Source organism: Sinocyclocheilus anshuiensis, unplaced genomic scaffold, assembly GCF_001515605.1.
Source record: "Sinocyclocheilus anshuiensis isolate Anshui unplaced genomic scaffold, SAMN03320099.WGS_v1.1 scaffold7, whole genome shotgun sequence".
NCBI lineage: Eukaryota > Metazoa > Chordata > Actinopteri > Cypriniformes > Cyprinidae > Sinocyclocheilus > Sinocyclocheilus anshuiensis.
Window position 1 is genome coordinate 1032562 of NW_015549582.1, and position 15320 is coordinate 1047881.

The 15320-nt window shown below is 40.3% G+C and overlaps 1 protein-coding gene across 1 annotated transcript in view; it reads right to left on the reverse strand.

Annotated features, from left to right (window-relative positions):
- Window positions 1-15320, reverse strand: part of LOC107657794 (nuclear receptor coactivator 2-like) — a 132989-nt gene that overhangs the window by 26939 nt on the left and 90730 nt on the right. Inside the window, exons 8-10 of the mRNA XM_016446038.1 lie at window positions 12509-12649; window positions 11073-11220; window positions 6960-8220 (exon numbers count right to left, since the gene is read on the reverse strand). Of these exons, the coding sequence (XP_016301524.1) occupies window positions 6960-8220; window positions 11073-11220; window positions 12509-12649 (1550 nt within the window). The remainder of the gene's footprint in view (window positions 1-6959; window positions 8221-11072; window positions 11221-12508; window positions 12650-15320) is intronic.

Sequence of the window (15320 nt, forward strand, 5' to 3'; positions counted from 1 at the left end):
ATTTAAAACATTATAGTTATTGTCATTGGTGTGAATGGCCCATAAGGTTTTGTTTAGCATTTTTTGGCATATGTGAAACTGGTTTAGCTTTTGTAGTGTGAACAGAAAACAGACAAACTGGGATTCACACCAAATTCGTGAACAGTTCAAAATCCAAACAGAGTCTGAACTCTCAACAAACATTTTTCCAAGTAGTTTTTTTGGGACATAACATTAACTGAGTGATTTCAGAGCTCGCAAAATGACACCGTAATCCGATTTGAATCCAAATCAGATTGGTGTGCAGTGTGAACAAGGCCCATGAGTCTCTTTACGTGGTCGCCACCTGTTTCAAGAACAGCATACCCGGAGGAATCACGACCCATGAGTGAGAGCCCCGTCCTGCTCCCATCCTGCCTTCATCCTCATCATCAACATCATCTTCTTCCTCATCCGCTCTTTCAGCTTGACCCACGCCGAGACCGAATGGCGGCAACAACAAGGGGTGCAGGATAGGCACCTTCCCAAGCCCAAGAGCACCAGAGCTGGGGTACAGCACCGGCCCGGCTCCTAAAAGCGGACTGAGCCTGGACAGATCCAGGGGGTGATTGCTAAGGGCCCCGGCAAAGGTGTGAGCCCCAAATAAGGTTGTCGCCGCACCCGGTAAGACGAAACGAGCCGCTCCTGGGTAAGAATGATCCATCCGTCGGCCATCCATCGATGAGGCACCATCCGAATCCAGCCTGTTGGTTCTGGGCGAGGCGGTGCGTTCCTGCACTACGGCGTGGCCGTGGGCCTTGATGTGTTTGCGGAGAGAGCTGGGGTCGGTGTAGCGCTTCAGACAGCCCACCATTTTGCAGCAGTAGGGTTTATCCACATAGTGTGTGCGCGTGTGTTTGAAGCGGTCGCTGGAGTTCGAGTAGCGCTTGTTGCAGCCTTCGTAAGGACAGATGTACGGCTTCTCTCCTGAGAGGGCAGAAGAGCAAGAGATAATCAAAGGCTGTACCAGAGGAATGCAGAGGTCGAGACAGCTGAGGTCAGACAGTCACAACCAGACTGCACAGGCCTGTAGAGACTTGTCATTTTGTGTGGGAAAATGTGGATGTGTGATATCAAGGTCACGCTTACATAAAAAACAAACAATAAAAGTCAAAAGGCCCATTCACAACAAGGATGATAACTATAATAACAATTAATAAACGAATAGCAGTCCACACCACAGCTATAACGATAAGGGCACAGAGGAACGATATTGTTGGAATTTCTTTGTTATTTTTTTCCCAGCTGATGAACGATAAAACACTGACAGCCAATCAGAATCCATCCTGCTGTAACGAGCTCAAGAATTTAAAGTGGCAGATGCATGTGTGCTTAGAATAAACAGACGATATCGTTCGTTGGTGTGGACGATAATATCGTTATCTTTATAGTTATCGTTCTTGGTGTGAACGGGGCTTAAGCCATCAACATGTTGCTAAGCTAACGCATGGTATGTTAACACACACACACACCTTTTTTTTCTTATTGGATGATTTATAATCTTTTTTTGTCTCCATCAGTTATCTTGTATAATAACTGGAATAAATATGCAATGATGTCAGAAATCAATCATGTATCATACAATAGCTTGTATACTGTGTATTCCATTTCGAACATAGCCTTTCTCTAAGCTCGTTGCAATGCATTATGGGATTGCCTTCTCCATGAAGTATGCATGAGATGCAAATCTGGCCAAAACAAGCTTTTCTTATAAGACATTGCAATGTCGCTGCCTACCTTTTAGAACAGTGTTTGCATCTTAACTGTGCTTATGATGCTGCAAAATGCTGTTTAGTTGCTTTGAAACAGAGTAAACTAGGACATACAGGATGTAAAAGAGACTGAGAGATTGAATGATCAATAGGGAGAGCGAGAGAGAGAGAGAGAGAGAAAAAGAGGGATTGATACATCAGTGAACAGAGTGACTGAAGCCAACGCAGCTGCCTGGGTGACAACAATATGTGCATCTGGGTCATTTCTACCGTCTGCTATAAAAACTGCATTATTGAAAGCCACCCTGGTCCAGAGCCATCGAAAGCCTTTAATTGTAAGCCAACTGTGAAAATAACCTTGAGCATTGAACGACGCTGGTGAAAGTCAGGAGTGGACGTGCTCCACGCGCTCAGATGCATGTTGTCAGTGAAGACTTCTTGAGCCATCATGAGTCATGACCTTTCATACAGATCCCTGCTTCTCTTCAATCTCAGCTGTAGCTCTATCACACCAGCCTGCTGCTCATCTCAGCACAGGAGAAAGAGAGAGATGAATGGTGAGAGCTCACCAGTTCTAAACCCCAGTGAGCCACCTTACTGTCTACATACATTGGATAGCATGCTATCAGTCAAGGAACCTCCTAACTCACAAAAGACTCAGCATGTTGCTAAACTAATGACCTTGAAGAAATATTCATAACATTCAAATACTGTTTTTTTAAACAACATTATGAATTACATAACTTTTCTATTCTTCAATGCATATGCAGTACTAAATAAAATATAGCTGCAAAATTAATAGTGTAAATGGGACGTCTTTTTGACTCGTTATTTGTTTAAATTGCTTAGAGTTTTTGGTACATTTTCCAAATCTGAAATGGTAACTGGATGGAATTAAAGGCCATATAAGCACAACATAGTATATTACTAAAGGCAGTATACAGTATGCTAGTACTGCATTTTTGTTATGGATATTAATACTTCTATTCGGCAAGGATTCATTCAACTGATCAAAAGTGACAGACGTTTATAATGTTACAAGATTCCTATTGCAAAAAATACTGTTCTTTTTCATTTCCATTCATCAAAGAATCTTGAAAAAAATGCATCAACTGTTTTTAACAGTGATAATAACAATAAGAAATGTTTCTCGAGCATCAGATTAACACATTAGAATGATTCCTGAAGAATCATGTGACACTGAAGACTGGAGTAATGATGCTGAAAATGTATCCTTGCCATCACAGGAATAAATTATATTTTACAATATATGAAAAATTGTAATAATATTTCACAATATCACTGTTTTTACTGTATTAAATAAATGCAGCCATGTTCAGCAACTTCTTTCTCTTGGAGAGACTTCTTTCATGAACTGCTGTCTAGGTAGGCAGCTCACTAGGGATTGGTATTCCCTCTCCACTCCTGCCACATTTCATCCTCCTTTCGCCCACATCCTCACTAATTCAGTTTTTTTCCTTCAGTCTTCCGTTTTTTTTTTTTCCATGCACATCCATGCTCGAGCATCTCCTCCATCACTCTTCCTGTCCCGCTGTGGCCTCCCTGCTTTGTAAATCACTGTACTTCATGTTCTCAATGGGGCTGTCGTAGAGACCGTGAGGTCAGAGGTTCCTCACTAGCGGAACTCTGGGTCTTTTCCTGGTAATCAAGGGGCGGTGAGGTCATTCTGCTAACAGCAGCAGCTTCCCGAGACCGCTGCTTTGATTTGACAACTATGACTCAATTTGTAGCTCAATCAACAGCTTGTAAAAGAGGCCCAGGAGGACCAATGAGCACAAACACACACAGGATAATCTCTCTATTCTGTTGCCTGGCCCCAGATGCTTCTCTGACTTTACCACCGCTGTGCCAGGCCTGATTGGTTCCCGGTGCCATCTCAGTAGGGCATGTGCCAACCGCTGTGCCAGATGAGATGCACTGAACACCACCGAGATGCCTTTTTTCAAATGTCACAGAGCTGCTTCTAAGAAAGTCCTGCCAGTTTCCCACAGAATCGACTTCCTGTGACAGAGCTCTCACTTTCCCCTTCTCTCTTGCTTTCTCTCTCTCTCTCTCTCTCTCTCTCTCTCTCCAGCTGGCTGAGTCATTTATATCCCTGCTGTTACCATACTGCCTCGATCTGGGGCTTCATTGGCCGGTTTATAAATCTGTTGTTTGCTCTACTTTCACACCCAAATAGAGAGGAATACAAAAAGAGATACAGAGAGGAAAGGAAAGGATGCATACACTCTAACAATACAGCAACAAACTGAAAACAAGGCGATAAGAGCGTTTGAATGCGTTGGTATCAGTTGTCATATCGGTTATTTCTGCGTGAGAATTCACAAAACTGGCTGATAGCCTATATCTAACCAAAACATTCATTACCCACAACCACTAATGATGAATCTTTACTGCATTTCACCAAAGGGACATCATAATTCAACATAATAAAAAAAACCAAATCTAATTTAAAACCAGCACAAGCGATTCAGGTGGTGTTTTGCATATATAAACTCTTTCTGTTTCAGTTAAAGGTGCCATAGAATGGAAAACTGTATTTTCCTTGGCATAGTTGAATAATAACAGTTCTAGAGGTCGACTGATATGGGTTTTTCACTGGCCGATGCCGATGCCTATATTTAGAAATCAGGGCAGCCGATGACCGATATATGATGCCGATCTTTTTGGCCGATATGTTTGGCCGATTTTCTTTTTTTTTTCTTCTTCCCCTTCATCTCATAAAAGTGAGTTTGAGTAAATGATTATTGCAGGATACAAGATAGTAATAGTAGTAGTAGCCTAATTCAGAGTAATAATTCATGGCTCAAAAATTAAGCACCTTCTCACAAAAATCGGCCGGCCGATCAATCGGTCGACCTCTAAACAGTTCTGTACATGAAAATGACATAACGTGAGCCTCAAACACCATTGTTTCCTTCTTATGTAAATCTCGTGCATGCAAAAGACCACTGAAAAATAGGCGAATCAGAACATAACACAGACTGTGACGTTACAGTCGGGATCACTAATAGTTACGCCTAGGGATGGGTATCATTAAGGTTTTAACGGTATTACTACTCTTACCGATACTGCTTATCGATTTGGTACTTTAACGGTATTCTTATCGGTACTTTTTGTTTATATATATATATATATATATATGCACACACATTTCAGTAGTAATAGTAGTAGTAGCCTAATTCAGAGTAATAATTCATGGCTCAAAATTTAAACATCTTCTCAAAACAGTTCTGAAGCATGCTTTTTGTTTATGTTTGCTGACAGACACCAGTGTTTCTCACAGACTTGCAAATGCAAATTCATTCTGCTCTGAGCGGAGATATAGCGGTTTCTCCGGTAACGGCTGTAATCAAATAAGCGCTACTTTATCAGGCATTACAGGAAAGACGAAATGAAAATGACATCAAAGCTTTTCTGAAGACAGTCGGTTCTTTTCAATTATACATTCATATAAAAACACCTGCGCTGCATTTTAATTTTGAAACGTGCAGTGCTCAGTTTATTCAAGGAAGTATAAGCCTTTTGGAAAATCTATTTGTGGTGGTCCGTCTGTTGTGACGAGCCGCCACAAATAACTCAATGTATGGGAAACACTGGACACTCACAGCCGAATCATCAGAAGTTCTGCAGGTATTGTGAAGAAACAAGCGAGGATAATAGCGAAAATGGCAGATCATGGAAATAAATGTTATGTTCCAGGCTGTGCAGGGATGGGTTGGTGTCTGTATTCAGAAAGGCACGGAAAACAAATTACGCGCGTTCTAATAAAATAACGCGAGCCACTAAAGGGACATAGTTAGCTGCTTGCTAGCGGTAGCCTGTTACATTACAGTACATAAGATTTCACATACCACATAAACAGTGTAAGGAGAGACATCAATTCTAGTAGGGTAAAATGTAATTACGCTTTCGAAACGGTCGTTTAGCCCTGCCATCATTAGCTGAAGCTGTGTGTGAACAAGAAGCGACTGTAGAGTGTGAGCTGCTCCGTCTCACGCAGCCAGAGCGAGATTCTCCGGCATTCCGCAACAACGCTTAGCTGCCCGCAGATGCACCTGCCTATAAATCAGCCTAATTTGCAGCACAATCGGCCGATGCCGACTAATTAAAAAATGCCAAAAATCGGCCGATTAATCCCACATAAACAGTGTAAGGAGAGATGACTGAGGATGATGGCGAATGATTTACAGATCCTGACAAGCAGCTGATCTTGTAAAATGTGTGGTAAGTACTGCTGCTGAAGTTTACACAGAGCACGTGCGATCGCAAATCTCAAAAGTGAAAGTAAAAAGCATCATGCATTCGAAAGCAGTTTCAATGCCCCGCATATTAATAGCGGCTCCCTGATGCCCGCATTTTATATACAGTATAAGTACCCAACGATATAACTGCGAGAGACAGTATTGAAATATATGTTTTCCCTGTGTTTCCTTCCTGCTGTGTGAGCTACTGAAATGAGCCGCACTGTGAAACAACCAATCAGAGCAGAGCTCAACATTGAGCCGCACTGTGAAACAGCCAATCAGAGCAGAGCTCAACATTATTATTCATGACCCTTCCAAATAAGGTAAAAACAGACCATTTAATTCTAGGGACAAATCCTAGGGTTGTAAATGGACATGTAAAACCGTTTCTGGAGATTTTTTGCCCTTACCTAAGCCACATACTTTCTATGTAGATATCAGAGAACAATTTAAAATATTGTATCAATGCATTCTATGGCACCTTTAAGCTCTATTGACAGCATGCTATCAGTTACCACAGAAAATATTTTTAACAATGCATTTACAATTTTTAAAAAAGCATATACAGTATAAACTAGAAATTATATGCATGCTTTCTTTTTTTGGACTTGTATTATCTCACAATGGTGAACCCTCCAAAATAAAATAATAATAATAATCAGAAAAACAAATATGACAACAGTAACAATAATAAAAATAATAATAATATTAAAAATTATTAGGTCATGTCCAAATTCACAGCACCACGCTTGCCACTATTTTAGACAGATAAATTATGCTATTTTCCATAATGTTTTATAACAGGCTATTATTTGTTCCCAAAACAAAACAAAACAAAACAAAAAACAACACGTGCATGATGCCACTGAGGTATGAGTCTAAATGATTTTCTGTGGTAATATGGAGCTTAACTTGTATTAAATATTTCTTGGTATATTGCCAGGTTGGCGACATCACTTACCGGCTCCACACGGTCGTAGCCGCCATCAGTTTTCTCTGTCTTAATTCCCGGCATCTTACTGCCCTCCACCTTTATTTCTCCAGGTTCCATCTTGCCTTTATCCTTAAGTACATTATCATCTTTATCCAGTAGGTAGCGCAGCAGGGCATTGTCCTTCTTCTTGGGGCTGACGGGCTCTTGTTTAATGGCTAATTCAGCCACACCGGCCGCCCCACCTGCAGAATCCTGACACAGCTCCTTCCCCGTGGCCTCGGCTGTGAGTTTGGCCAGGTCGACGGGCGACGAGCTATTCTGGAGAAGTCTATGAAGGATCTTGTGCTTCTCCTTCAAGGAGGTAGCATGTGACCCGGCTCCGGTTTGAGCACCCATGCCGCCATTCCCTAGGCCGCCAGTGGGGTCCTTACACCCGGGCTCTCCACTAGCCATTGGAGGGGGTGAGGTGGACTTGATAGGCTCAGTTTTAGTGGTGAGGAGCTGCAGGAGTTTAGTATGGCCTTTGTTGTCACGTAGCCGGTTCTGCGGATCACTGGCATCCGGGTTGTTAAACTGGCTGAGGTTACCCTTTTCGTCTCTTTGCTGTTCAATGCCATCGTCCTGCCCGCTGTTACCCTGCTCTGATTGGTTCTGCTCTCCGAATGACTCTGAGGCTCCCATTTTGTTCAACATGTGAAGGTTGACGCCCAATGAGGCTGGTGACCCCAATTTCCTGTCGGGCGAGCCCAGCGATTGGCCGTGGCTCACGCCGTGGCACTCGCTAAGTGCCTGGAGGGCATTAAGGGAACTGCTTGTGTAACCATGGTTACTGCCTGCTCCCCCATTGCCACCTGTACTGCTAGTGCACATGCTCGCAGGTGAATGTAAGCTGCCTGCTGGGGAGAACTGCGGTGGGGGCAAGCGTGGAGATCCTGCCACTCCAGGACTGGCTCGGTGGCGTGGAGAAAGCATGCCCGGACTGCCCTGAGACGGGCTGCTCAACTTCAGTGGATAGCCACTGCCCTGAGGGGTGGCTGCCTGCATGGTTGCCGAATGGCTCATGGTTCCCGGGCACCCGAAACGGTGGCCCTGTACTGGGCCGATGGCGCCGGGCTCCTTCTGGCCACCAGGGGAGGGGAAAGTGGATGTGTTGCTGCTGATGGTGGCATCCTGCCCCTGGGGGGCGCTGGAGGAACCTGCTGTGTTGGGAGAGCTCATGGGGTTCATGGTTTTGCCCATATTCTGAGCATTTCCAAGATCAGGGGTCATGCCACAGACGGGCTGCTCCCTAAAACAGAAAAAAATAGACATTTATAGTCGCTAATAGGTAATCTAAAGAGCAAATAATGCTGCAACATACACGCCACACACACAGCACAAACATAGTTTTATTTATGAATTTAACGATTGCAAGCCTGATGTATCACAAGCATAAAATTCATAATCAGTGAACATAATAAAGGTCATTGTTACTATTGTTAACCAGAACTAAAACTATAAAAAATCTGTAATTGAAAATTCAGTAACTGAAGGTTGGTAATTGAAATAAAGCTGAAAAAACAAAATGAAAAACAAAACAAAAAAAAACAAACTTAAACTTTATTAGACATGTTGCCTTGGCAACTAATTGAAATAAATAATTTTAAGTACTAAATTACTAAAACTAATAACGCAATAAAAAAATTAATGAAAGCTAAATATAAAAAAAATCAATAAAAATGACAAAAGTTTATAAGGTTAAGGAAAAAGAATAATAATAAAATGAAAATTGAATACACATATAAAAAGCTAAATTAAATTATTAATAAGTACTATAATAGTATATAAATAATACTAAAATAAGCCATTTGAATAAATCCTTAACGCTAAGTTTTAAAATTTGGTGCATATCTTATCCTATACCATTTAATGCACAAAAAATCCCTCAGACTAACACTGAAAGAGGGACCCAAAGGGGCAATTAAGAAATCACAGAGCAACCATCCCGAACACAAAGCCCTTGCAACCATTTATCAAATAAGCTAAAAACACTTGGCAACCACATATCATTGCCCTGGTGACAATTCCCTGGCATAGTTTTAATGTCATGCAAACATTATGTTTAATTATTGTAAAAAGAAAGAGACATAAAGCAAGAGAAGAAGTAGGAAAAAAGTGAGAGGAAAAAAGGGCATAAAAACAAAAACAGAAAACAATGCCTCAGTTCAGGCAGGGCATGCCTGTCTCACCAGGTTGGCACGTGCTACTGTTGACAATGGTGTTTTAATTGTGATCCAAGGAATTCATATTGATTTCCAAGTAAATTCTATTGAAACTATTTCATTACATTAATCCAGTGCAGTCATTTGTTAAATTCATCTCGTAGTCAGGAAGCGGTTCTTCTAGCGCTCCAAACAAGGAATCCGAGAAAAGAGCTTAAGTGGAATTTCAGGAATGGCTTAATTAACTAAAGTATGTTTCAGCAGAGAAGGTTAAAAGAGGGGAACAAATTATTATCAAAAAAAACAGCAGTGCTCATCCCTCAAAACAAGCCACGGGACAAAGAAAATGAGTGGCTGTGCTGTCGTATCCCCCTCTAATGTAAAAATCACCTCGGGGTATAAAGCTTTTAGCAAGCTACATACTAAAAACTCGCTCAGAGCTGATAAATGCATAGAGATGCCTTTGTTCGGAGCATGCAGGATGAATCAATAGTCAAGCTATACTGTGTGTTATTGTGCTAGAGATGCTGTGCTTTAAGACAGCCACCCTCCCGCTGTGAGCTCACTCTGGGTTTAATGTTTATCTGTGCTCGACACCCCAGCCTAACACTGCTGCTATTGTCTCAGAAAGCAAACCGGTGTTCCTGCATCGCATGCTGTGAGAGAGATAGAAACTCTGTAGCTAACATATAAAAACTGTGTTCACAACTGCCTGCTGTGGATCCAAGCTTTACGAAGCCATACACTCCAAATGTTTTGATTTTATGTGAAACTGTGATATCTGACTTTACTGAATGATGCTCTAAAGGGAAAAAAAAATCTGTAATTTACTCATCTTCATTTTGTTCCAAACTTGCATGAATTTCTTTTGTGGAACAGAAAAGGAGAAATTCAGAAGAATATCTTGGTTGCTCTTTTCCATGCAATTACTACGAATGGGGACTGAAGCTTTCAAGGTTCAAAAAGTATGTAAAGCATCATACAAGTGGTCTATATAAATTGTGAGCACTGACATAAGTTTTATGAAGTCATATGATAGCTTTGTGTGAGAAAATGTAAGTCGTTATTAACTGATAATCTACCCCTCCAATGATTTATTAACTGCTGTGACCGAATCAGTGAGTTTGTGAGTTGAATTCGAGAACCAGATCGAGTCTAATTCATGAAGGAATTATTCAGTGATCATTTGTGAAATGGACCAATGATTCACTCAAAAGAATGACTCGTTCACAAATTGGACATTGCTGCGTCTCCCATGAACTCTCATGAAAAATGGTTTTGGTCTGTTCCTCACACAAACCTATTGTATGGCTTCAGAACACTTGATTTTTTGCATTATTTTTGAAGCTTGAAGCTCCAGACGCACTGTAACTGCATGGAAAAGAGCCAATATTTTAAAACATTTTCTTCTTTCGTGTTCCACGAAAATAAAAAAAGTCATACATGTTTGGAACGTCTTCATTTTTGGGTGAACGTTCCCTTTAACATTGGAATCATTCGTATTCAATTACTCCATACTTAATTAAATCAGCAATCAAATTCTGAGGAATTATCAAGGGTGAAAAAGCTTGTTAGCCAATGTGTAGCTGTGGGAGTCGTATTATTCTTGGTTCTGATGGAATGTTTCGAGACCAGCATCGGCCCCCTCTGGGAAAACATGGTCGGATGTTCTCACATGACAGTGAGATTTCAGTATATGGTCATGAACTGGGCTTGTCAGAACTAGAAAGCGTGTGTTTCAACTGACTGCTTACACAGAGCTGAATCAAACAGGAAACAGTGAGAAGTGGGTCAAAAATGACTCAAACACTTACTCATGTAGTAGTTCATAAAATACACCATTGCATTTACATTAAAAACTCAGATTCAGACATAAACAGAAACAAAACAACTCAAGTGCAGGCACTCATGGCAAGTTGTGCAGCTGGGTAGTGGGTACCTTTGTAAAATGTGCAGTGACATGTAGAGCTGTGGCTCGTTGGTAGCAGGTGACCGAACCAGTTTACTCTTGGTGTGAGCTGAGACGATGGTCCCGTCAGACAGGGAAAACCGGTAGATGGGACTGAAAGCCTGCCCATGCCTCAGCACTGCAAAACAACACACCCACATGATTAGAACATCATCATTTTGAGATATGTAAATGTACATTAAAGAACATCGAAACAAACAACATCTAAATTAGATCAAGATAATAGTCACTATTAAACATAAACCCATATAATTCCTATAAAATTGCAAGATTAACCTTTCCAGTAAAGAAGCCGCATGCATTACTCACATACACTTTGCTATATTTTCACACACCACAATTATTTTTTGTTTGCTACAATATGAAAAATACTGAAATACAGTAATGTCTACTATATTTCCCTAATGCCAATATTATCTATAGATCTTGATATTTATCCATGATTTAAAGATTGCATTATTGCGACTGAGATTCATAAAACATTTTTAAAATGTCTGTCTTGCATTCTCAGCAAAGCAAGTCATGACATAAGGAGTGTTTGTGAAACTGGTTTGCCAGCAGAAGCCAAATCCAAGGGGTGTTAAAATCCTTATGGTATTCAGAATATTTGGTAGTTACGGTCACAAATATAGTAAATCTTTGCATGCACAATACAATAGCCAAAATGACAGCGTTTCTTAAGTGTTAAAGGGGTCCTATTATGCTTTTTCACTTTTTCAACTTTAGTTAGTCTGTAATGTTGCTGTTTGAGTATAAAAAAGATCTGCAAAGTTACAAAGTTCAAAGACAACTTCAAAAGGAGATATTTTATTTAACATAAACCATTTAAAAAAAAACTACAACGAACGACTCGTTTGGACTACAACGCATATTTTCCGGGATTTGTGATATCACAAATATCGACGAATGGGACGAGACCTGGTTGAGCTGCACTAGAGAAGGCAATGAGTGTTATCACTATGTCGGAGACACGCTAGCTTTCCCAAGGCAGACGAACTTAGAATGGTTACAATAATCAGGGTTTAAATCGTGCTCAAATTGATTTGATTTTGACGCAATATTTACACTGAAGCTCGCAGGCGGCTATGGTAAGGGGCATGACATTTCCCGACCAGGCACCGAGTGCTGCCAATCACAACACACACTGGCCCAGCTAACCAATCACAGCACATTTTGTGTTTCAGAAGGCGGGCTTTCATGTGATACAGGAACTATTCAAGCCATTCATGCCAGACTGAGGAGAGGGGTGTTGTAATAATGTAAAATAAGTGAAAAATAATGTGTTTTACGAACAACCTAGTATGAGAGCCTGTTCTAGAACACTCCCAAAACAAAATCAAGACTTTGTCAAAGAGCATAATAGTGGATAATAATTTAAGTGGATTAATGTGAGATGTGCTCAGTACCTTCTTGCTGATGCCGCTTGGCGAATGACATTTCTCCATCGTTTTGGAGATGAAAGCGCTGAATGCATCTCCGCACCAAGTCTTCCCAGCCAGGTTTCATAGAGGCTCGTAACAGACTGGTGTCCAGGGAGGTGATCTTACCTACAAACACACAGTACAGCAATAAACAATATGGTTAGGTTTTGTCTGCGACAAGTTGTCTGTTTTCAAGCTTAAATCTTAAATGTATTAATGCAAAGAATTTTTAAGCACATCTAAAGCTGATCTGCAAAGCAACATTTGAATATATGTATTGAGACTATTTTAAGTGAAAGTGAAAGTGAAGTGACATGTGGCCAAGTATGGTGAATCTGTGCTCTGCATTTAACCCATCCAAGTGCACACACACAGCAGTGAACACACACACACCGTGAAGGGCAGCCAATGCTGCGGCGCCTGGGGAGCAGTTGGGGGTTCGGTGCCTTGCTCAAGGGTCTCACCTCAGTTGTGGTATTGAAGGTGGAAGAGAGCGCTGTACATTCGCCCCCCCCCCCCAGAAGAAAGTATTTCGAGCACACAAAAATCAATTTTGCATTTAAAATAAGTTTTTGGATTTGTGCAGACCTTCTCTTTTGCGCGTGCAACGTTTCACTAGCTTGCTCCCTTGATGCCCACCCTCAGTGCTCTCTAAATGCCAACGGCTGGCTTGCTCAACACAACCCAGTGTTACAATATGCCATAATCAGGTTGCCTTGACAACCAATCACAACATTCCTTGCATTACCTCAACAGCAGAAGAGGAAAAATACAGTGCATGCATAATTATTATGCAAGTTGTTATTCTGATCATATTTTTTTTCCAAGCACATTTGACCAATTCCAAACAACATCAATCTTAATAACTACTATTAATCTTGTATTTAATCACTTATAATCTTTATATTATTGTTCATGAAGGCTGGAAGTGAAAAATGCCTTATATTCAGGTGTGCATAATTATTAAGCAGGTTATCTTCTACAGCTAAAATCTCGAGATGGACTAAAAACTCCCAAAACTTACTGCCAGATTCTGGAAGATAAATTCTTCAAACAGTGGTACAAGAGGATGTGGTGCTGGTCCAGTAAAAAATTATTAAATGCCCATGAGAAATATTCAAAACTAATACAATACTAGAAATTGCAAAGTTAATGCATAACCATTGGACAGCAAAATGTTCAGTGGGTCAGCAGGGTCAGTCAAAAACATGTGGAGAAGAAAAGATGCATGTTAACTGCAAAATAATTAGGAAGATAAGAATTTATCTTCAAGAATCTAGCAGTAAGTTTTGGGAGTTAATTTTTAGTCCATCTGGAGATTTTATCTGTAGAAGATAACCTGCTTAATAATTATGTACACCTGAAAATAAGGCGTTTTTCACTTCTAGCCTTCATGAACAATAATATATAGGTTATAAGAGATTAAATACAAGATTAATAGCAGTTATAAAGATTGATGTTGTTTGGAATTGGTAAAATGTGCTTGGAAAAAAATATAATCAGAATATCAACTTGCATAATAATTATGCATGCACTGTACAGTATTTTCCCTCTTCTGCGGTCATCAGCAATGCAAGGAATGTTGTGATTGGTTGTCAAGGCAGCCAATCAGAATTTAGCAGCCTCGTCTCTGATTGGCTGGAATTATGGCATATTGTAACGCTGGGTTGTGTTGAGCAAGCGAGCCGTTGGCATTTAGAGAGCACTGAGGGCGGACATCAGGTGAGCAAGCTAGTGAAACATTGCACGCGCAAAAGAGAAGGACTGCACACATCCAAAAACTTATTTTAAATGCAAAATTGATTTTAGTGCGCTCAAAATACTTTTTTCTTTGTGAAAGAACATTTTTTACAAAAAACTCAGATCGCCCGCGTGCAACATGCACTTTTGTGCGCTCAAAATATGATCTTTCGTGCGCAGAATCGTGGCAGAGATCTAATCTATAAACCTTCGGGTTACAAGTCCGACTCTCTAACCATTAGGCCACGACTGCCATGACTACTTATGAATCAGACTGCCTTAAGTGTTTCATTAATTGCAGAAGTTTAATACTTAGGGTTATGGACTTAGAATAAACCCCTAAGCAGCACTACTGAGGAATATCGAACATTAATTTGTAAGAACCGTGACCAAAAAAACAAAGTATGATAGAAACATCTCAGCTCTGTAATTTGCTCATTTACAATAAACAGAAAACTGGGAGTTTCCATCAAGTAGCCACATCAGAATGTGACAAAAGGTGTGGTTGGTGTGACAGTAAAAAAACCTTCGATCTTCCCATTGTGTGATCTCCCTGTCCAGATGCCTATAGTATGTTTATCATACTCATAACTCGGAACTCAGACAGATATACAGTTGCATTGTGAGACGACTTGCGTTCCCTCATTCACGAATGACCAGAATGGCGCATAAACCTAATTACTAGCTATATAAATAACGGTGACTTGACTTGACTATTATTCAAATGAAGGGGGCAGATTTTAAACCAAGAGGTTTTGAAGAAAAGTATAAATAAATAACTAAATAAAAGTTTGAAGTAAATCATTTATTTAAAGAAAATTATAGCTGTAATATATATAACTGTAATAAAATCTATACTAATAATATCCTCTTTTACAGACAATGAAAAGTTGAGGTGGCCAATGGCTGTTCAGTTGCAATGTGTGAATGTATGTAAACATAATATATTAATGTGGAGCTACACTCACTCTAATTTAAATAACTCAATAAAAATTGTTTTTTCTTTGGTCACATCTAATTTCACCTAAAAAAAAAAAAAAAAAAAAAAAAAATCTCA